General features: G+C 44.1%; 1 protein-coding gene, 1 long non-coding RNA gene and 1 other non-coding gene across 24 annotated transcripts in view; 1 reads left to right on the top strand and 2 right to left on the bottom strand.

Annotated features, from left to right (window-relative positions):
- The window catches only part of ADAT1 (adenosine deaminase tRNA specific 1), a 45011-nt gene that overhangs the window by 20501 nt on the left and 847 nt on the right, over nucleotides 1-23663 (bottom strand). For 8 of the 22 annotated variants that reach the window (XR_005360093.1, XR_005360092.1, XM_038538265.1 and 5 more), the window contains exons 3-9: nucleotides 22037-22225; nucleotides 21680-21748; nucleotides 20627-20801; nucleotides 20042-20172; nucleotides 16476-17079; nucleotides 13713-13858; nucleotides 12058-12157 (exon numbers count right to left, since the gene is read on the bottom strand). Coding sequence is in view for 20 of the 22 variants with exons in the window: in XM_038538265.1 (XP_038394193.1) it covers nucleotides 12058-12157; nucleotides 13713-13858; nucleotides 16476-17079; nucleotides 20042-20172; nucleotides 20627-20801; nucleotides 21680-21748; nucleotides 22037-22205 (1394 nt within the window). In the remaining 2 variants the exon portion in view is untranslated. Of the gene's footprint in view, nucleotides 1-189; nucleotides 1328-3244; nucleotides 3332-7630; nucleotides 8813-12057; nucleotides 12158-13712; nucleotides 13859-16475; nucleotides 17080-20041; nucleotides 20173-20626; nucleotides 20802-21679; nucleotides 21749-22036; nucleotides 22243-23663 lie in introns of those variants that run through there. The other 14 variants (XM_038538267.1, XM_038538268.1, XM_038538278.1 and 11 more) reach the window with 12 other exon arrangements.
- LOC119871948 lies at nucleotides 6674-17944 on the top strand. The gene is made up of 3 exons (XR_005360094.1): nucleotides 6674-6934; nucleotides 8405-8610; nucleotides 16353-17944. It is a non-coding gene; the product is annotated as an uncharacterized LOC119871948 (long non-coding RNA).
- Nucleotides 15753-15892, bottom strand: LOC119872085. Its single transcript, XR_005360276.1, has one exon. It is a non-coding gene; the product is annotated as a U4 spliceosomal RNA (small nuclear RNA).

Genomic DNA, 23663 nt, shown 5'->3' with positions numbered 1-23663 from the left:
TGGAATAATCCCAACATGGAAAACTACTCTTTCCGTCAATAATTTAAGGTGTGGAGAGGCTGAGAGTTAGACATTCGATGTTGATTAAAACAGGACTGGTTGCTAGGTCTGCTGATTTGCTGTACAGACTTCTGGCCTTTACACAGAACTCTTTCAGTTGAAAGCCACAGAAAATCTACTCAAACAGGCTTGACCAAAACAACAATACAAATTTATCTCACATACACGCAGTCCAGGGTGGGTGGGCACTGGCATCCAAACAAGGTCACACGAGTGGATTTCAGTTTCCTTCTTTATTGCCTTCATTCTCAATGTGTGGCAGCAAAGGCAGCCACAGGCAGTCCTATGGTTATGTGGCCCTTACAGTTCCTGGTGCGAGAGGAGAGAGAATCTTCCTTGCTGGCTCTCGCAGTAGTTCTGGGACTCTACAGGGCTGGCTCACAGACCCACAGCCACAGAGCAAGGTTTGCTTCAACCAAGTCCCATGGATAGAGCCGGAAAGGGTGGCTCTCCCGAGGAAGAACGGATGGATATATAAACCTGTCCACAATGTGAAAGGAAGCTCTAAAACTTGCAGAGATTTGAACATCATCTCAGCCCAATAAATACTTGCCAAATCAACGTAGGAACATGCAAAATGGAGCCACTGCAGAGTACTTTTAAAGCATCATATTCCAAATTCTTATTCCATATTTTAGAGAAGCAGTAACATACAACTTAGGACAGATGCCAAGGTCATCAGCGAGCTGCCATTTTAGCAGAGAGGGATTTCAGTCAAGTATGGATTGTTCCGTGCTCCAGAATCCTGTCGATGTTACAAAGAAGAGATATGCTGCTCTGGTAGATGGCAGACTTTGATTTTCCTGACTCAGCCACAAGAAAGGCTAAGGCTTGTCTGGCACAAAGGAATAAACAGTCCAGTCTGGATGCTAGAAACTACTCTGCTACCAGTAAGCTTTCTGTAGTCTGCCCTTCTTATTTAAACTGGTGATAATCTGAAGGGTTTCTGATCCAGGATCCAAAGGCCTGCTTCCGGAGCACACTCCAGGCTTCCTGATAAGCAGATGCGGCCTCCTTGTACTCGTGGTACGTCTCAAGCTTCTGTACCCTAATGCACACACATCAGCAAGCACACAGATACTCAATGATCGGCTCGACATGGTGGCCAATTGAGCAGTCAGCTGGACAGCTTTCTAACCAGAGACCTACGGACAGGAGGATTTGGGTATGTTTTCCTATAGCAGCTCTTTCTCTGTCGTAGGAAATTCACTAGAAAGCAGCATGGATGAAAGCAGGTGAGAATGAACAATGCTAGTCTTGTCTGGTCCTAGTGAAATCAGATAAAACGAGAATAACTATCTACTTTTGGTTTAAAGTGTTCTGGGAAATGGTTTCCTGCAAAGCAGTCCCTCTCGCTGTAACACTCAGATAAGACTCATGGATGTGCCCTAGGTCTACCCATGATGGACCCTCCAAACTCCCATTCTCTTCTGTCTCAATGATGAGCTGAACTGTTTGTACCCACATGCCAATCTCAACAAAATTCTTGCTTCCTTGACCAGCATTAGTTATGCTTCTGTCCTTCTCCTAGGCCCTGAACTTTGACCCACTGCACCCTGAGCCGGCATCAAAATGTGGGGTGACGCCTTAACAGCCCTCATCCCCAACCCCCGAGAATCCACTGATCTCCAGAAAAGATATTTCCTGTCTGGCTGTCCCATCACACTAACTGCAGATCCCATGCCCTCCTCCTCCTGGTTCTTTCTAGCCTTGCTCACTGCTCCTTCCCGTGGGCCCTAGAGGCTGACAAACTGTTAGGGCTGCGGTGTCCTTGCTTTGGCGCCAATCCTGCTGCTGTGATTCCTTTACTCTCTTACTCTTACTGCCATGATTCCTTTAAATAAAGTCTCCCCTGACCTTGGTTTAGATTTGTTTTCACTGACATACAAAATCTATGGACCACCCCCCCGCCCCCCACTGTCAGTTTGATTCATTTGTCTGACAAAAAATGAGCAAAGTGACTGCAGGACATCATTACTGACTGCAGTGCGCATGGTGGTGCTAACAAGCAGCTGCCTCTTGACATAGATGGTTCTAGTAACGCCTTCACTTCCCCACTGCTGTATGATAAAGACTTTGGCTGGTCTTGTTGCCAGTTCCTGGAAGGGAACCTCCAAACCCTCGTATTTTCCCTGGGGGCAGGAATGTCCTTGTTCTGCACGGTGGACCCCTCTAATCACACCTGAGCTTCCACGCAACGAGGTGGCTTCTGGTGGGCCCTGGATAGATCAGGACAGGGCTGGCCATGCCAGGGAGATTAACCATAGAGCAGAGTGTAGTCTGTGCTATCACTCTGGCCTCCAGAGACGGACAATGGGTTTAGTCATGCCACATGGCCAACGGTTCAAGCAGGCTGACATAATAAAACCACAAAGAAAACTCTGGACACTGAAGCTTGGGTCCCCCTTCTGGCTGGGGACACACAGTGGTGTGCTGAGAGGGTGACACATCTTGAGGACACAGACGCATTGTGTTTGGGAACCTCTCAGACCTTGCTCTATGTGTCTCTTCTTTTAGCTGGTCCTGATTTACATTCTTTATGATATAAAGTCATTACTTTCTATTTTCTACTTTACTATACTTTTTTAAGTATAGTGCTTTCCTGAACTTGTGAGTTATCCCCGTGAATTTCCGAACCTAAGGGGGCAGCAGGGACCCCTGAATTTGTAGTCAGTGGTCAGAAGTGTGGGTGGCTTGCGTCTGGTGCGTATGAAGTGACGGCACTAACCACGGGTAGTTAATGTCTGAACTGCCCTCGCCCACCTGCCCCTGCAGCAGTTTTATAGCTCTCTGCATTCCTATTTGGGAGCAATTTCAATCCTTAGGCTGCAGCTCACAACCACTGATGTGAACAAAAGAGAAAAGAGAGTGGCATTCCTAACAGACTCTACTGCTCCCCAAACACTCACATGTCTGCCTTGCTCTCCATTCAGAGGGTGGTGAAAGAAGAGCCTGGAACAGGCCAAGCCCTGATTCCCCTCCAGTCTTCTTAACTTTGTACCACTAACCCACCCATCCTGCACACTTCGGATCTGAGTTTGCAATCAGGACCCTGGGGAGAGAGGAGTGCACAAGCGGTAATGAAGTGCTCACAGACTCCTGCCAAAGCTTCCTGACATTTGTAAGCCAGAATTAAACCACAAATCTTCCTAATTATGAGAAAAACATGGGTCAACAGCATCACCTGAGGGAGTCTGGCCACTTGTCCTCTGAAATACTGCTTAGCAGTTTCTGAAATGATCTAAAGAGTTCCACTTTGCTGATTCGGGATCTGTTTGGAAAAAGAAGACGAAGAAGATTTATTTTGTGTTTAACACATGGCAGGCCCCTATGAGACACTGGCTTCGCACAGTAGCTTTCTTAGGTTTGAAAGCACAGAGCTCCCCTATTTTCACCTGTTCTTCACGTGAAGAACACCAAGGCCTGAATTGGGGTGAGGAAAAAAATGAACCTCATCTTAAGAAGTGTCATCAGCAGTTAAATCATCAAGGTGACAGGCTCAAATGGGGTCAAGATAGAGGTGGGAATACTGAACTCCCGGACTACCTCTTCTCAAGGCAGCTGGCCCTGTGGGTAGTACTGCTTAAAAAACCCTGAAACATAAAAAAAAAAAAAAAAAAAAAAAAAAAAAAAAACCCTGAAACAGTTTCAGACTTGAGTGTCACTCCCTGTGTGAACTACGCTCATAAAGTCCACTTGGACATGCACGGGACAGTCCCATGGGCACTTTAGGCCCCTGAGGCCAATCCTTTGCTTCTAACATGAAGCTTTGTGCAGGCCATCGTTTGGAACAGTGAAGGACATGAGTGTCTTGCAAGCCCACGTGGGCCTCTCCAGTTTTGCCCATCCATGCTGCTAGGATGTGAACTGCATGTGCCTCCTTCCTTCCCTCCCATACACAGTGCATGAGCCAATTCAGAAAAGGGAAGCGTGTGTGCCAACAAAGTACAGTCTCATCTTTACACACCACAGCCTTCCCCATCCTCACAGACTGTACCATCAGCTTGGACATCCTGGCCAAACTGAGATATGTGAAACAGGGAAGTGTACAGTCTGTCAAGAAGTTCCCTCCCCCGGCTGGCACCCAGGCTACTTCATGAGGGGTCCTGAGCCCTCAAACAGCACTCTCCCTGGGCCTTAAATGAGCTTGAGTGGTGGCTAGCACTTGGGAATATAAAGTTTCTTTAAATTAAAAATAAATAAATAAAACAGATGCCTGGATGGCTCAGTGGTTGAGCATCCGCCTTTGGCTCAGGGCATGATCTTGGAGTCCTGGGATCGAGTCCCACATCAGGCTCCTTACAGGGAGCCTGCTTCTCCCTCTGCCCATGTCTCTGCCTCTCTCTCTCTGAGTCTCTCACGAATAAATAAATAAATCTTCAAAACAAAACAAAACACAAAGCCAAAAAACTAATGAAACTTTTCTTGTTAATGGATTGAAGGAGAAATGTAATACAATGATGAAAAAAAAATATGCAGAGAAGCATTTCTTATTTCTTAGAATTCAACATCCACAGAATGATTTAAAACCTTTTAGCAAACAAGGACTAGGAAAGATAGTATTTATATCCATAAAAGGGGATCTATAAAAACCTGCAGCAAATTCCCATCCTTAAAATCAAGAGTAAGACAAAGGCACTGCTTTTATCCAATGTTACACAGAAGGCTCTGGCCAGTAAGACAAGAAATAAAAGGAGTAAGGATTAAAACCCAAAAACCAAAATCATTATTTGTTGATGATTGTGATATTGTCAGTTCTAGCTAGGACAGGAAGTAAAGAAAAACAAACAAATAAATAAAAGGAATGAAGGATTAAAAAGGAAATACTATTTGCAAAAGACTGTTTACATTAGAATTCCCAGATAAACTAGGAGAATATTAAGAGTTAACAAGGCTATTGGATACAAACATTAACTGCAACAAGGAAAAACAAAACAACTGATTGTAACAGCAGTGACCAGAAAATGAAATAAAATAAATTACTTAATACAGCATTGTGGCAGCCAACCTCCAATAAGGTGATTTTTTAAAACAGGGTTTATTTAATTATTTGAGAGAGAAAGAGAGAGGGAGAGAGTACACACATGTGTGCATGCCCACATGGCCAAACGGCTCAATCCCAGGAACCTGAGATCATGACCTGAGCCGAAATCAAGAGTTGGCTGCTCAACCGAGCCACCCAGCCATGATTTTTATTTTAACTGATGTATAGTTGATTTACAATATTTTATTAGTTTCAGGTGTATAATAGTGATGTGATAATTATATACATCACAAAATGCTCATCACCGTAAGCGCAGTTACTGTTTGTCACCACGCGAAGCTATTACAATATTACTGACGGTATCCCCCATGTGTACTCTTCATGTCCCTGACTTATTGATTTTATAACTGGAAGTATTTCTTAATCTCCTTCACCCATTCTTGCCCATCCCTATCCTTCCCTCCCCTCTTCCAACCACTAGTTTATTCTCTGTATTTCTTTTTTTTTTTTTTTTAAAGATTTTATTTATTCATGAGAGACAGAGAGAGAGAGAGAGAGGCAGAGACACAGGCAGAGAGAGAAGCAGGCTCCATGCAGGGAGCCCGATGTGGGACTCGATCCCGGGTCTCCAGGATCAGGCCCTGGGCTGCAGGCAGATGCTCAATCGCTGAGCCACCCAGGCGTCCCTTTCTCTGTATTTCTGAGTCTGTTTGATCATTTTGGGGAACGGGGCCATGCACGTTTTTGTTCAGAAGTCTAGAGTCTTACAGAGTCAACATTTCCACTGCCTGCATCACCCAGAATCAGCAAAGGGAAAACATAAAAAATAAACTAAGTATCTTGCCCAGATAGTCATGCTTTCTTTTGAAATACTGACAGGTGAGCCCATGAAACTTTTGCTACAGCCCAGGGGCCAATGATGTGCAACTATGAGAGAACATCTGGCTTTATTATGATTATGATTATCATCACATTATTGCATTAATGAAGCATATCAAGGCATTTCATTCACCAAAACATGAAGCCCTAGGGCAACCCTCTCAGGTTCCCCTCTCTCTTTGGGAGCTTTGTACTATTACTTTGCTATTGCTCAATAAACTTTGCTTTGCTGCAAAACGAAAAATAAAAACAAAACAAGAAGACTTAGCAATCAACCATGCCTATCTGGACCTGGAGAAGGGTCCACATAAAGGTTTGTTAAACACATCACTTAAGGTGCCCTAATGGATTCTATCTACCACCAACACTGTGGTGAAATGTCAAGGCCTCAAACGTCACTCTAAGAAGACATCCGTGTTAGTGAGCTAACTTGACACCTGCTCTGTAACTGGTCCTAGCATTCTTCCCTCTGGAGGAACAACAGCATTTTCTCTTGTGAATGTTTTCAGCTGAATGAGTAATGTTAAGGTATTATAGCTATTAAGCTAGAAGGGGGATACTGGGAACCTCTCCTCTGCTAAACAAGGGCTCCCTCCAGAGAAGTACGACCTTTCTCAAGACCTATTAAACAGCAGAACAGAGTGACCACACTAGTAATTCCTCTGTCTACAAGACCTACTCAATAGTAACCGCTCATGTTATCTGTGAAGCACAGAATTCTCCTGGTGGCTGCTGGCCACCACTCTCCCAAGGAGCCTTGGTTCCTTTTAGCAGCAAGAATTGCTCTCTCTCTTTTTAAGACTTTATTTACATCACAGGGAGAGCAAGAGAGCACAAGCAGGGGGAGCTGCAGAAGTAGAGGGAGAAGTAGGTTCCCTGCTGAGCAGGGATCCTGATGTGGGGCTCCATCCCAGGACCCTGGGATCATGATCTGAGCCAAAAGGCAGACACCCAACCGACTGAGCTGTCCAGGTGCCCTGGATTACACTCTTGGATGTTAGGTTCTTCCTGGTGAGTTGGTTAACAACGCTGGTTGGTGGATCAAAGAGCCAGGAAAGCTATACACATGTGTAATTTTTCTTTCTTTTTTCTTTCTTTTTTAAAATATTTTATTTGAGAGAGAGGGCGAGGCAGAGATGGGGAGGGAGGGGAGGGGGAGGCAGGGGGCAAAGGAGAGAATCCCAAGCAGACTGTACACTGAGTGCAGAGCCCAACTTAGGGCTGGATCTCACGACCTCAAGATCATGACCAGAGCTGAAATCAAGAGTGGACACTTGGGGATCCCTGGGTGGCTCAGCGGTTTGGCACCTGCCTTTGGTCCAGGGTGCGATCCTGGAGTCCTGGGATCGAGTCCCACGTCGGGCTCCCTGCATGGAGCCTGCTTCTCCCTCTGCCTGTGTCTCTGCCTCTCTCTCTATGTCTATCATGAATAAATAAATAAAATCTTAAAAAAAAAAAAAAAAGAGTAGACACTTAACTGACTGAGCCACCCAGGTGCCTCAATAAGTATAATTTCTTAAAGATTACATGGGATCCCTGGGTGGCGTAGCGGTTTAGCGCCTGCCTTTGGACCAGGGCGCGATCCTGGAGACCCGGGATCGAATCCCACGTCGGGCTCCCGGTGCATGGGGCCTGCTTCTCCCTCTGCCTGTGTCTCTGCCTCTCTCTCTCTCTCTCTCTCTGTGACTATCATAAATAAATAAAAATTAAAAAAAAAAAGATTACATATTTACATTGGTATTCTTAATCTCACCCTATCTTTAACAAACTTAGACACACTTAGGTTTTTTGTTTGTTTTTTAATCCCTCACTCTTCTTTTACAATCCAATGAAGTATGTCATGATCTCTCCAGGATGCTCTGGGATGGGAAAAGGATTTGCCACTTAAGGGAAAAAAGTAAAAACGAAGCTTTTTGAAAAGGAGGGTCCTTTACTTGGTGTTTGTTATTAATGCATTGTGTATAAAAGAACACAAAGACTTAAGTATTTTCTTCTCGTATTCCATTAGAATATAAATGTTTCTAACATCCCACTCTGCATTCATATTCCCCATAATTCTAAAGAAGGTGGTTCCAGGATGCCAGCACTTGGGAATGAACAGTGAGAAAAACTTGTTTTCTCTCCAGCAGAAGAAACTCTGACTCTTTCACACATACTATGAAGCTTCACTGGACAAGTGAAGGGAAAATCAATCTGAACAAGGTGCTTGTGGCAAGTACCCGGCACCACATTTGCCGGCACTTCTCATCACATTCCTGGGGGAAACACACTTAGTTACCCTTGCTCTACAGTTGGGGAAATGGAGGCTCAGAGAGGTAAAGGAATTTTCCCAAGGTCACACACTAGGGAACCAGGGATGAAACATCAGTCTCCTGAACTGTAAAGCTGCTGCTCTCTTCCCCCATACGCTTCCTCCCTGTACGAGTCTGCCTCTCATCAGAGAGACTTCAAATCATCTATTTCAATATCCTCATTTTACAGATACGAAGGCACAAAGGCCCGGACAGCAACTGGACTTGTCCCAAGTCATGTGGATAACTGGAGACAGAGCGAGCATGGGGACAGGAAGCGCTCCCAAGCAACAGAAAGCACCAGCATACTGGGACCAGCAGGAGAACAGTACTACCGGAATTGGAAAAGAGGATGGTGATTGTGAGCCAGAAAGCAGAGGCAGCTGACCTTTTAAGGTAAAAGAGGGTGTAGATTCCCAGAGAAGAGCATTGAGATCTGAGCAAAGCACAAACTGCAGCTTCAATCAGGTGGGAGGAGCCAGAACGGCTGCTGCTGGCCTGTCACTGCAGGTGGAGCGGGAACTCTGCAGGAAATCTGGTCCCGGTGAAGGCACAACCTGCTCTGTTAACACATTCTGGTCTGTGGCTGAGCTGGTCCCTGAGAGATGCAAACAGTGGTCTGAAGCTAGAAGGCCCTTGGGGAAAAACTGATCCAAAAGCCTCCACCCCTAATTTTGTAAATATCACTCAATTCAACAGCCTAGGGCACCATAAGAAATTGTCTGAGTCCACAGACTAGGCTATTGGAACCCAGGTTAGTGGTTGCAAAGAATAAAATTTTAAAGTCTAAGAACATGTAAGCTGTTATTGTTGTCTGTGTTGAGGCTGGCAAATAAGCATCAAAAAGGAAGAAATCCACCTGTAAACTTTAATTACAACTTTTTGTGAGGAAATAGTAATGAAATGGAAAAACAACTCAGAGTGAAAAGAACTACAGTTGACCCTTGAATGACATGGGTTTGAATTGCACAGGGTCCACTTACACAAGGGTTTTTTTCCCCAATAAATACAGCATTGTCATTATTAATTTCCTTATAGTTTTCTTAACACTTTCTTTTCTCTAGTTTACTTTATGGTAAGAATACAGCACATAAGCAGGCAACTGGGTAGCTCAGCTGGTTAAGTATCCGACTCTTGATTTACTCTCAGGTCACGATCCAGGGTTGTGAGATGGAGTCCTGTGATGGGCTCCACACTGGGTGTCGAGCCTGCTTAAGATGCTCTCTCCCTCTCCCTTTCTCCCTCCCTCCACTCATGCACATGCATGCCCTCTCTCTTTAAAAAAAAAAAAAAAGAAGATAGTATGAAATACATGTTTTTGAACCGTTTGTTACCAGTAAGGCCTCTAGTCAGCAACAGGCTATTAGTGGTTAAGTTTTTGAGAAATCAAGTCATACATGGATTTTCAAATGCAAGGGGTGTCAGTGCCCCTAAACTCACCCATTGTTCAGGGGTTAACTGTACCTGTAAATGATGGGATTCTACAACAGTCACTCAGTGGCAGCTCAATCCACCTGAGATGTAAATACCTTTGGTGGAGAGGTCATTCCCCTGAAACCCCTCCCACCTTCAGGCTATTGAAGACTACTAAGAGAAAAAAGCAGAGTGGCATCTCTGAACATTCAGAAAAAAAAAGATCAGTAAGGCAGATGCATGAACCTTCAAACACACAGGGAGTCTCATGTCCAGCAGACTATATGCTCTACATTTCAGTAAAAGCCAATTTGAAGATGACAAGTCTTGCTTTCATGGTTCCCCTTTTGCCAGTCCAATCACTGTCAAGCTTCATAAATGATTCTTGGATTCCAACCTTGACCCATGAAACCAGAATTCCTAATGGTAAAGCCCAAGAAAGTGTTCTTTTCAAAATCTTCCAGGGGAAAGAACAGTCTCCAAAAAAATGGTGGCAGGGCAGCTGGGTATCTCCATGCAAAAGAATGAAATTGGACCCCTACCTCACACCTTATAGAAAAATTAATTCAATTGGGTCAAAATCATAAACCTGAGAGCTAAAACTATAAAACTGAAGGCACCTGGGTGGCTCAGTCAGTTAAGCGTCTGCCTTTGGCTTAGGTCATGATCCTGAGATCCTGCAACAGAGTGCATTATCAGGCTCCCTATCAGCAGTTAAGTCTGCTTCTCCCTCTCCCTCTGTTTATGTTCTCTGTCTTGAATAAATAAGATCTTAAGAAAAAAAAAACTATAAAACTATGAGAAGAAAACAAAGCAAATCTATTTGATGTTGAATCAGGCAATGGTTTTTTACCTGTGACACAAAAAGCACAAACCACCAAAGAAAAATATAGATAAAACAGACTTCAAGAAAATTTAAAACTTTTGTGCCGTAAAGGATACTTTCAAAAAGTGAAAAGACAACCCACAGAACTGCAGGAAATATGTTTAAATACATATGTGATAAAAGACTATCAATTTTATATAAAGAAATCCTTCAACTCAACAATAAAGATAAATACACCAAGTTTAAAAATGGGCAAAGGATAAGAATAGATACTTCTCCAAAGAAGATAGACAAATGGCTAATAAGTATATGAAAAAATGCCCAACATCAAAAGAAGCTTGAACAGTTATTAGGGAATAGCACATCAAAACTACAGTGAGGGACGCCTAGGTGGCTCAGCAGTTGCGTGTTTGCCTTCAGCTCAGGGTGTGATCCAGGGGTCCTGGGATTGTGTCCTGCATCAGGCTCCCGGAGGGGAGCCTGTTTCTCCCTCTGTCTGTGCTTCTGCCTGTCTGTAACTCTCATGAATAAATAAAATCTTAAAAAACAAACAAACAAACAGGGCAGCCCTGGTGGCGCAGTGGTTTAGCGCCGCCTACAGCCCAGGGTGTGATCCTGGAGACCCAGGATCGAGTCCCACATTGGGCTCCCTGCATGGAGCCCGCTTCTCCCTCTGTCTCTCTCTCTCTGTTGTGTCTAGGAATAAATAAATAAATAAATCTTAAAAAAAAAAAAAAACCCACAATGAGATAGCACTTCATACCCACTAGAATGGCTACAATAAAAAAGACAGACAATAACGAATGTGGTAAAAAATGTAGGGTAACTGAGTCTCATAAATCCCTAGTAGGAGTTTAAAATGGTGCAGCTGCTATAGAAAACTGTTTGGCAGTTCCTCAAAAAAGCAAAAAACCCCCAAGGTCATTATATGACTCAGCAATTCCACACTAAGGTATACCCAAGAGAATTTAAAACATGTCCACCGGATATCTCATGATAAAATGTTTGCAGCAGCAGCATTCCTAATAGCACAAAAGTGAAATAACCCAAATGTCCATTGATGGAAGAATGGATAAATAGAAAGTGGTTAGATCGATACAACGGTATACAGGTTACCATTACGTGTTACAACATGGATGAGCCTTGAAAACCTTATGCTAAGTAAGCATACTTTATGCTAAGTAAATTAAGCCACATATCGTATGATTTCATGCAGTGAAATGTCTAGAATGGATAAATACAATGACAGAAAGTAAATTCGTGGACATCAGGGGCTGAAGTCAGGCATGGAACTGACTGCTCACAGGTGCAGGGTTTCCTTTTTTTTTTTTTAATTTTTATTTATTTATGATAGTCACAGAGAGAGAGAGGCACAGAGACAGAGGCAGAGGGAGAAGCAGGCTCCATGCACCGGGAGCCCGATGTGGGATTCGATCCCGGGTCTCCAGGATCGCGCCCTGGGCCAAAGGCAGGCGCCAAACCGCTGCGCCACCCAGGGATCCCTGCAGGGTTTCTTTCTGGGGTGATGAAGATGTTCCGGAATTACATAGTGGTAAAAGGTGCCTGCACAACCACTATCTCCCTTCTGCCCCAATATGCTGTACCTGGCCTGAAGGCACCGGATTCCTTTCTTTGTTGTTCCCTGCGGAAAACCATTGGCAGTGACATCCAGTGGCTGCTCAGGAACTGCACTCCAACTGATGGCTATGAAGAGACAAGATTCTGAGGTTAAAACTGTTCAGTTTCTTGTGAATGTCAGAAGTGTTTCCCCAAAAATATTTCCCTCTTTGCAGACCCATGGGAGCTAGATAGGACATCAGTGTCAATGGCTGCCACTCTGATGCTTGGCCTCCATAGTACAGTAATATAAAGAAGAGGTTCATTATTCATCATTATTCATTCTTAACAACTCATAAATTCTTAACAACTCATAAATTCTTAACAACTAAGAATTTATTATATGGTGGACATACAGTCAATGCATGAAATAGGATTTCCCATTTAATCCTCATAAGAAAATATTTTTTTCATCATAAGCCTACTCTTATAAACCATCTATTTCATCCCTCCCCCCTGGTAGCCATCAGTTTGTTCTCTAGAGTTAAGAGTCTGTTTTTTTGGTTTGTGTCTGTTTTTTTTTTCTTTGTTCGTTTTGTTCCTAAATTCCATGAGTGAGATCATATGTTGTTTGACTTATTTTGCTTAGCATAATACACTCTAGCTGCATCCATGTTATTCCAAATGGCAATATTTCATTTTCTTTTATGGCTGAGTAGTATTTCATTTTATCTGTTGATCAATCTGTATATCTATCTCACATCTTCTTTATCCATTCATCACTTGATGGACACTTGGGCTGCTTTCATAGCTCGGCTATTGTAAATAATACTGCAAAAAACACAGTAGTGCATGTAACTCTGAATTAATGTTTTTGTACTTTTAGTGTAAATACCTCGTAGTGTGAATACTGGAGCATAGAGTAGTTTTAATTTTTCGAGGAACTTCCATACTGTTTTCCACAGTGGCTGCACCAGTTTGCATTCCCACCAACAACAGTATAAGGAGGTTCCTTTTTCTCCACCTCCTTGCCAACAGTTGTTTCTTGTGTTAACTGTAGCCATTCTGATAGGTGAGGAGATATGTCATTATGGTTTTGACTTGCAATTGCCCTGATGACGAGTGATGTCGAGAATCTTTTCATGTGTCTGTTGGCCATCTGGATGTCTTCTTTGAAGAAACATTTATTCATGTCTTCTGTCCATTTTATTAGTTGGATTTTTAAAAAATAGCCTATAATTTACCAAGAAAGCTAGAGTAGTTTTTTTTTTTTAAGATTTTGTTTATTCATTTATTCATGAGAGACAGAGAGGCAGAGACATAGGCAGAAGGAGAAGCAGGCTTCCTGCAGGGAGCCTGATGCGGGACTCAATCCCAGGACCCCGGATCATGATCTGAGCCAAAGGCAGATGTTCAACCACTGAGCCACCCAGGTGCCCCTATTAATAAGATTTGTTAAGAAATGATATTTCTTCTGTATCTTCTCTGAAGATAAAGAACCCGAGGCTAAGACAGGGTAAGTAGGTTGCCCAGGGTCAGGCACAGTATGAACTGGACCCAATATAGATGTGTCCCAAGATGGCACTACTGACCACTCTGGTAATAGGTGGCCTTCCCAAGCTGCATGGATGTAGCCCCTTCCAGGCCACTCCACAGCCTGGGGCAAAGTTATTCTGGGGCAAGTGGAACGCGGATACCTTACCTGCGCCACAAGGAACAAGTCTGCCTGGGCCGTCAGCTCTTTTCGCCTGCACGGCGCAGCGGCTGTGTTCAAATAGTAAGCCTGACTGCTGTATTTTCACTTCTTGAACTCCAAAGCCTTTGGGGAGAGCTGAGATGTTCTGACACCTAAATGTGAAGGAAAATGCACTCAGTTTTGGGATGCTCCTGGAGAAAGATAGCGTCTAGGCCCATGGACCATTTCAGCACCCCTGTGTCTCGGTGAGAGTATGTGACCAAACAGTATCTAGAGCACGTGAACCTTCTGGCCGGAGGGAGATCCCTTCCTATCGCTCTGAAGTGGAAACAAGCTGAGTCCCCACCCTCAGTGACGGCAGGGACACTAAACTCCAGCCCTGGCACTGGCTTTCAAAGATTTCAAACCCTTAAACAGAAATATTAATTTGTTGGCATCTGCTCCCTAAGGCATCCTCCAAACACACTAGAAACCAAAACTGTCCTATAATATAAAAGCTTTGTTTTCCCCTCTTGAGTCTTTCACACAATCTAGATGCCAACATGAGGCTGCTCTGGAACTAAGCAGACAGCAGCTTTAAAGTCTCAGAATAGAGAAAGTATGGAAAACACAGAGACTGTCTCAGGCATAGTGCCTAGGATGCTTTTGTTTAAAACATTTTATTATATAAGACATAGTTTGTATACCATAAAACTCATCCATTTTAAACATAGAATTCATGGGGTTTTTTGTTTTTAGTATATTCACGGAATTGTGCCACTGTTGCCACAACCTAAGTTTCTAACATTTCATTCCCAACAGGAAACCCCACACCCATCAGCGGTCACTCCCCATGCCCTTCTCCAGCACTTACTAATTAATCTACTTCTGGATTTGCCCATTTTGGAAGTTTCACTTCATGAAATCATACACTCTGTGGCCCCTCTCACTTAGCATAAAGCTTTCAAGGCTCATCCATGTCATAGCATGTAACTGGCCTTCACTCTGTTTCGTGGCTGACGATCCACTGTAACAGTCTACTACCTTTTGTTTATCCATGCACATCTGGGCTCTTTCAGTTTGTGGCTATTATGACTGGTACTGCTATGAACATTCATGTCCAAGTTTTTTTTTTTAATAAAGATTTTATTTATTCATGAAAGACACAGAGAGAGAGAGAGAGAGAGAGGCAGAGACACAGGCAGAGGGAGAAGCAGGCATCATGCAGGGAGCCTGACATGGGACTCAATCCTAGGTCTCCAGGATCAGGCCCTGGGCTGAAGGCAGCACTAAACTACGCTGAGCCACCTGGGCTGCCTTCATGTCCAAGTTTTGATGTGGATGTGTGTTTTTATTTCTCCTGGGTATGTACCCACCTAGGAGTGGAATGAGAGCGTCTGTTCCCAGGACTCGGCCTCGGGAGCAGCACATCTGACATGACAGGCCTCTCCTGGCCATGGCCTCACCCTGCCCTCAGTTACCTAGCCTTAACTTGGCCTGGCTGCCCTTCTTGAGGGAGACTACACTTGAATGATCATCTTTTTTGTCTTTTATCTTTTATTTTTATTTTTATTTTTTTTTTTTAATTTTTATTTATTTATGATAGTCACAGAGAGAGAGAGAGAGAGGCAGAGACATAGGCAGAGGGAGAAGCAGGCTCCATGCACCGGGAGTCTGATGTGGGATTCGATCCCGGGTCTCCAGGATCGCGCCCTGGGCCAAAGGCAGGCGCCAAACCGCTGCGCCACCCAGGGATCCCATGTCTTTTATCTTTTAAAAGATTAACATTGCTGTTCATGTTTTTTAAAAATTATGGTAGCAATATATATGTGCACAGCAGAAAAACGAGAAAGGAGAATAATCACAGGGCAGCCCCAGTGGCTTAGCGGTTTAGCACTGCCTTCAGCCGGGGGTGTGATCCTGGAGATCCAGGATCGAGTCCCACGTCAGGCTCCCTGCATGGAGCCTGCTTCTCCCTCTGCCTGTCTCTGCCTCTCTCTCTGTCTCTCATGAATAAATAAATAAAATCTTAAAAAAAAAAAGAGTAATCACAAACAGAAAAAAAACACTCAGAGAAGTGATCATATTAATACTGTGGTGTATATCCTCCCACAACTTTTTTTTCATCTGCATATGTAATTTTCCATTAGCAATAATCGTGCCTCGGATAACCCTCACTGGCTATGATACTGCTACTGCGCAGAGCTTCATCTGCATATGTACTTTAAGACCAAATGAACTCATTGTATCTTTTAACTTGCTCTTTAAAATTATGAGCCTTGGAAAAAAAAATAAATAAATAAAATAAAATAAAATAAAATTATGAGCCTTGGGCAGCCCGGGTGGCTCAGTGGTTTGGCACCACCTTCAGCCCAGGGCCTGATCCTGGAGATCCAGGATCGAGTCCCATGTCAGGCTTCCTGCATGGAACCTACTTCTCCCTGCGTCTGTGTCTCTGCCTCTCTCTGTGTCTCTCATGAATAAATAAAATCTTTAAAATAAATAAATAAAATTATGAGCCTCTTTCCCGGTCAAATATTCATCAGTAGTAGTTTTAACAAAAATCACTTAATCTATGGCTGGCCATTTCACTGGTTTCCTTTTCTTTCTTAAAAATGACTACACGCAAAGCTAAATGTTTGAGGACTTTCTTAATCATTTCCTTAGGACGAATTCCTAGCAATGGAACCGCTGGATCAAGACGTATGGACATTTTAAAGGCTCTTTGGACATACTCTCACACTGCTTCTTGGAAAGACCGTTCCAGCTGACACCTCCCTCCCTGCTCACCTCCCAGTCAGAGCTCTCTGCATGGCTTCCTGGCTATATGGGCATCTCCCAATCACTATGGCTGACAGGTAGATGGGCTTTTCCAGAAGGTGCATCAACAGTGCCCCTTGGCATCCGAGGACATTCCACCGTGCCAGCTTGTCACTGCAGGACATGGAGCAAGTCCTGTCTCCCCGGCCTGGCTTCACTCGGAGCAGTCCCACCTGGTGATACGCTGCACCAGGCTTCCCCGAGTCTCCTGCTTCTCCAGGCACGCACTTAGCTCCAGTTCTATAAACATCCACCACTTTGGCACCACTGGGGGCCATTCCAGTGACAGTGGCCAGTTCCTGTGTGGTGAGATTAGAGCCACTGATACTTGGTGGGATTGGGCCACTCTCCTGATTGCCAAAACTCTGATGGTGACCCACACCATCAGGAATTCCAGGCTCAAGCCTCATCTTTTTGGTCACAGGACTACCCAGATCTTCACATTTCTTTCTATTTTCAGGAGCTTCCAGGTTACCATCGGCTTCTACTGATGGGTTATTGGCCCAATCTCTACTGACAGGACAACAGGGCTGATCTTCAAACTCAAGCATTGGAATGATGGAGGCATCCCCACCTGCAGGAGAAGGAAGCCCTTAAAAACCAGTGGTTCTCAAAACCTCTCTCTCCACAACACCAGTGGACCAGCCACATCAATGTCCCTTGGGAACTTGTTAGAATGCAAATTCTTAGAACCCACAGTGAAGTCTGCTGAATCAGAAACTCTAGAGGTGGTACCAAGCAGTGTGTTTTAACAAGCTCTCCAGGTCATTCTGGTGAGAGAACCACTGTCTTAACCAGAATTTAATTATATTTTCCCAGATGACCTGAGATGAATTAGGAAGACTTGCCCAAATTTCCCAAGTAAGAATCCTTTGCAGCTCTGTCCTACCTAGACCCAATGAGTTAGAAATTCTGGGGTGGAGGAATCTGGAACACAGAATACTTTAATAAGATCCCAGGTAATTCTCATCACAGGAAGTTTTGGAAATACTAATTTAGACCAGGATTTGTCAACTTTCATAGTACTGACATTTTGGGGCAGATAATTCTTTGCTGTTGGGGCTATCCTTTATGTTACAGGATGGCTAGCAGCTTCTCAGTCTCTACCTACTAGATACCAATAGCAACCCTCAGTCTGACCATCAGAGTGTCCCCAGAGGTTGCTAAATTTCCCCCCGAGAAGCAAAACTCTCCTGAGTTGAGAACCCTTGGTTTATAAAGAGCATGGTTTCCCAAGAACATTTTGTGGAATGTTACCCCATAAAATGCTTTGTAAACAAAAGTGGGAGGTTGATTTCATGGTTAAATATGTTTGGTGGGACGCCCGGATGGCTCAGTGGCTGGGCGTCTGCCTTTGGCCTGGGGCGTGATCCTGGAGTCCCGGGATCGAGTCCCGTGTCGGGCTCCCTGTATGGAGCCTGCTTCTCCCTCTGCCTGTGTCTCTGCCTCTCTCTCTCTCATGAATTAAAAAAAAAAAAAAAGTTAAAAAAAATATGTTTGGCAAAAACGTTCATAATTCCCCCATCTTGGAGATTTATGTGCATATCCTCACAGTACAGACTGCAGTGAATTACACAAATGGTATTTCCCTGTGCTGGGTTAGAGCTTTCTGACCTTTGTCCTCAAACAGAAGCAAAGAAAACCAGAGATTGGTAAAAAGCACAGCCTCTCCTTGAGAAGAGCTACTTCTTCAAACACTAACCTAATGTGTGTTTTTTCTAAAGTGTGTAAATAATACATCTGTAGCCTTTATAACCTAAGAGTGGGAAAGGCAGGAGATGCAGAAGTGGGCGTGTTGCCAGAGAGGCTGGCTGGCGGGCTTCCAGAGACCTCACAAGGTGACAGAGACTTTGGAGAATTGACTGGAGCCCACTTCCCATTCTGAAAGGCTTGGAGATTTGATCTAGACAGTTTGATGCCTAAACTCGAGAGGCTGACTCATGCTAATAAAACTCACAAGTAAGGGTCTGAAATAGCTAACTCAGGCACCAAGTTATCAATTAGCAATGACAAATAAATGCAAAGGGAGCCAGTCACATTTTCCAGGTAGTGTTCTTTCATCCTGAGCCAAACCATGGGTGGACATCATATTTTAAAAGATTATCCATTAGCCCAGGGCAGTTAGATCAGTGGTTCTAGATTTTGATCTCACAGATCACTAAAATTTCCAGAAGATTTTAAGATCAACAGAGGGTGGTCAATTTTGTATTCCATCAAGGAAGAATGTTAAAAATCCTAATTACCACTATTTATTTCTTTTTTCCTAGTTACCACTACTTAAAATAAGAAGATAAAAGTCTCATATTCTTTACATGGAAAGAAATTAGCTTTCTGAAAAACTCACTACAGTCCTGATTTTCCCCATCTGGCTATGGACCAGCCTGTGGACCACTGATTTATGTGGTCTCATTAGGCTGTCGGGCTAGCTGTGATCTGCAGATGCCTCTCTCTCCACAATCATGCTACGCCTGCCACCTGATCAGCCAAGCCCGGGTTACTCAAAGTGTGGTCCACAGGCCAACACCACTGGCATCAGGGGGACTTGGTTAGAAACGCAGAATGTTAGCCTTCATCCCAGACCCAATGAATCTAAATCTACATTTTATTAAGATCTGTGGGTGATTCATATGCAAATTACAGTTTGAAAAGCACCAAAATAGGAAACATCATTTAGTTCTTGGACCAGGGCATCCACTATTAGCACAGATGAGCCCTATCTACCTCTGTATGTCATTTTTCTGGCCTTTAACTCAACCAGTTCTTTTCTGATGGACTCATTTTTCCTTAAGCTGTATTATATTTCTGATTTGAATTATGACCAAGTCTTGACAGCTATTGTCTCTTTAGAGTGAGTATGTATACCTGCTCTTGTGTTAGTTGCATGTGTTTTAGAGTTTAATGTTTAGAGGTCAGTATTATATTCTTACTTCAAAGGTTTAAGGGTGATGAAAATTTACTGCCATCCTTGAGTTGCTGTCTATGAAGAGTAGAAATTATTCTCAATTTTCAAGACAAAAACCAGTGATCACCCTTAGGCTATCTCTGGTCTTCCTGCCTAACACAACCACAGCACTGAACATCCCCACATAATTCACTGAAATTTAACTTAACTAATCATAACTGTCTACATTCCCTAAGGGCTCTATAAGGCTAAACAAGGAACTGGTCTTACTCACTGTTACATATCCGGTATGTCATACTGTGTCTGACACGCAGTGGAAAATAACTGTTGAATAAAGCATGAATAGAATGACTTTCAGGATAAATCACTACAGAACTTGGGGCTTTGGACTTCTCAGCCCTATGGCTGGTTTCAGACCTTATGGGGTTTCAGCTTGAAGCTTCCCAATCCTGACTGGGAACTGAGAACCACAGTCTTTCCTTGGTAGAGAAGTGATCAGGAACAGTGGCCTATTCAGTCCCCTGCTTATAGCTACACTGTAGCCAGAAGAGCTTTTCGAGAAATGTATCTACAGATAAGAGGACACAAGGAAGTAGACAATGCAACATTAATCCTAAGACTGAAATATACTTACAGGGTGTATGGCTGGAGAAAAACACAAACAAGAGGTCTGGTCTGAGTTTCCACAGCCCTCTCTGAGTGCCAGGGACAAAGATGCTATCCTCCTTCAGGGCGGCTGCCAAGTGGAGCTGGTAGTGAAGGTATCTATTGAGGAGCAAGATGTTATCAGAATGAACAACCAGTCTCTGTGGTGAGGGGAAAGACTCTGGCTGGTTGATTACTAACAAAGAAAGAGTTGCCGTGGATAGACGGGACTGGCAGTGATTTGGAATTATGACAATGATCTAGACTAGTGATTCTCAAAGTGTGGCCCCTGAACCACAGCACCAGCATCATCTGGAATTCATCAGAAATGTAACTTCTTAGGTTCCACCCCAGACCTGCTGAGGCGGAAACTCTAGGGGTGGGCCTAGAAATCTGGGTTTTCACAAATGTAGGTAATTCTGCCACACACCAGGCATGAGAACCACTGTCAAGTGCTGTTCAAAGTGTAGCTCACAGACTGACATTATCAGTATTACTTGAGAGCTTATTAGGAATGCAAGTTCTGGGGCCCCCACGACTAGCTAAGTCAGATTCTCTGGGGATGTGCCTTTACCTTTGGAAACTCCTTCTGGCTATGACCTCGGCATGGCTATCATTGAGGATGTCTCCTGCGGCAAAGACAGGACACTCGTGAAGACATACAGAACCTGGAGAGGCCCTGTTTCCTAGAAGCTGAACATGGTGGACTCCCCCAGCAGCCAGGATGGGCATGTAGCTCCTGGAGGGCTCTGTTAGGAAGTACTACAATCAATGATGACAATGCAGGGTTTCTTCAAATCAGCACTACTAACATTTTGGGTTAAAAAGTTCTTTGCTGTGAGGCTCTGTCCTGTGGAAGGTAGGATGTTTAGTAGCATTCCTGGCCTCTACCACCAGAGGCAGGTAGCATAGTGTCCCCTTCTCCTGAGCTATGACAACTAAAAATGTCTCCCACCACTGCTGAATGTTTCCTGGGGGACAAAATCTCCCCATAGCTGAGAACTACTCATTTATAGGAACATATCTGGAGAACAGGGGTCCAAGTCTTTGTACCCTGATATCACCCTTGAGCTCGTGGTGATATGATTCCATCAAATTCAACCCATAGAGGTCCTGGAATGCAGGAGGCAAGGCTAAGAAAACGGGGAAAGCAAACCTGAGAAAGAATCTAACTAGAAAAAAAAAAAAAGAAAAAAAAAGGAAAAAAGAAAGAAAGAAAGAAAAAAAGAATCTAACTAGAAGCAGAAGGTGAAGATACCAGATCTCTAGGGGATTTCCATATTCTTTTCGGTGCCCAAATCTTCATCTAATTAAAGATTGCTTTCTGGGGGACGTCAGACATAATGAGGAACAGCCACGTCCAGGGAACTTTTGGTTTGAGCATGAAAATACTGGCCAACTTTCAAACTATGCAGAAGGCATGTTCCTGGCAGCCTCTGCTTCCACAGTTTATTCTGATTCTTAAAATGAGTTCTGTCCTTCCAACTAGACTGTGACAGTCAGTGGGAATGGAAATGTCAGCCACTTCAGTGATGTGGCCCCTTTACTGGGGACAGGAGAGGACAAAATGCAGGGTGGTTTCCAAAGCTCCCTCAACAGGTATTGTTTAGACCCCACCCGAGCTTACCGCTCTTCCTCATTTTGGACTGGCCTATGCATTTCGTTCCTGTTCCCATTGAGACAACTTCCTTTGTCACTGAGAGGAAAAGAAATGAATCATTAAGCGAGCTCTCCTAACGTGAATGGTCCCCCGCCCTCAGGTTTCATGTGTGCACACCCCTCCAGAGCATTCCTATAGGATGACCCATCCAGGCCTGTGGTTCCCACAGTGCCACCTCCCACAAGTACTGCGCCACCTGGTGGAGAGCAGGGGAACACGCCACTACTGCAGTGGACACCAGCCAGGACTGTTGCCTGCACGGCCACGGATAATCCCATCATCTCTGATGTGGACAGGGAGTATTCAGAGGTGAAGAGGCCTCACCTTGTGTTGGTCTGTTACTGCCACCACAGGCCCGGTCAGCTACAAGTTGTACCTTCACCACTGCAGCCAGTAACGTCCACTCACGGTTGGGCTCGGGCTTCCCCTTCTTGGGCAGCCTAGTCCCATAGTGTTCGTAACACAGCCGTGCAATCTCATCTGCGGTCCACATGGTCTGAGTCAGTGCTGGGCCTGATCAGAACCCACAACTATCAGAAGTACAGAAAGGAGAACCAGAGCAAGATGCTACAACTTGCCTAGGTGCTTTGACAGGCTTTCAGGGTAACCCAACCGCATATACTGAAGTTTCTCCATCTGGAACTCTTTGGGTCATTTTCTTCTATTACTTCCCTGTTCACCCCGCACCTTTTTAAGTAAGCTCCACACCCAGTGTGGAGCCTAACTGCAGGCCCTGAACTCCCGGCCCTGAGATCAAGACCTGAACTGAGATCAAGAGTCAGATTCTTAACCCACTGAGCCACCCAGGTGCCCCTTCCCTTTTCATTTTTGATTTTTTTTTTAAGATTTTATTTATTTATTCATGAAAGACAGACATAGGTGAGGGAGAAGCAGGCTGCCTGCAGGGAGCTTGATGTGGAACTCGATCCCAGGACTTGGGATCATGACCTGAAGCGAAGGTGTACTCAACCACTGAGCCACCTAGGCGTCCCATGCCTCATCAAACACTATAGGAGAAATTAAAGAGTTGTTTTCTTGACAGGGGCCTCTGAAGATTTCTTAGAGGGAGATAGTCAATCTGGGCGGTGAGGAGGAAGTCAGAAAAGAGAAAAACAACTCTTTAATTATGGGATTAATAATTAATATCGGGATTAATATTCCAAAAAGGAACATTTTATGTTCCTGATTGTCTTGAGGTCCTTGGGGAGCAAGGGGGGTGGGGCGGATTGTAATGGCAATGTAAAGCCATGAATTAAAAAACCATTAAGCAGGTCAGACCTGAGAGGATGCTTGCTAGACACTCCTCTACTCTTGACTCTATGCTCCCTCAATGATTTCATTTGGACTCTTATGTATGAGAAGCTTCTTAACAGAAAATGAGATCCTATGGTGACAGAATACAGCTAAGAATTAAAACAAAACAAAAAGGCATTACTGAGTCCCAATGCATGTAGCTTCTGAAAACTATTTCTACAATGAGCCTTCAGCACCGGGTTAAATGAATTAAACCAGGAGGCCATTAGACTGATGTGGCTCTAATGCTGTGGTGGCCTCTTAAGCAAACCATGATCTAGGTCTGTAGGTGTCTCTAGGTTAGAAAGGACAACACTAAGCATAACCAAGCACAAAGCGCCACCTAGGCTTTAAACTATTGCCAATCAAGTAGTTCCCTTTCTTGTGGCACTTTATAAAGTCTCTCCCCTAGCTCTGATCTGCAGTGTTCCTATTCACTTTTGGTTTGGTGCTGCCTAACTGGAATTGATTTTTGCCCCCTCCCCCGACTCTCAACCTTCAAAATTTTAATGTGCCTCAGTTTATCTTTTAAGAATTCCAATGCGGAAGCCTGTTGCTGCAATACACGGTAATGGTAAAATGAGACCACAGTGACTGAAAACCAGAATCTGGCAGGACCTGACATAAATTGTGACTTTAAAGTCAGAGAACCAGCGGG

This window comes from Canis lupus, chromosome 5 (assembly GCF_011100685.1).
Source record: "Canis lupus familiaris isolate Mischka breed German Shepherd chromosome 5, alternate assembly UU_Cfam_GSD_1.0, whole genome shotgun sequence".
Classification (NCBI taxonomy): Eukaryota; Metazoa; Chordata; class Mammalia; order Carnivora; family Canidae; genus Canis; species Canis lupus.
This window is presented reverse-complemented; position numbering and strand designations above follow the sequence as displayed.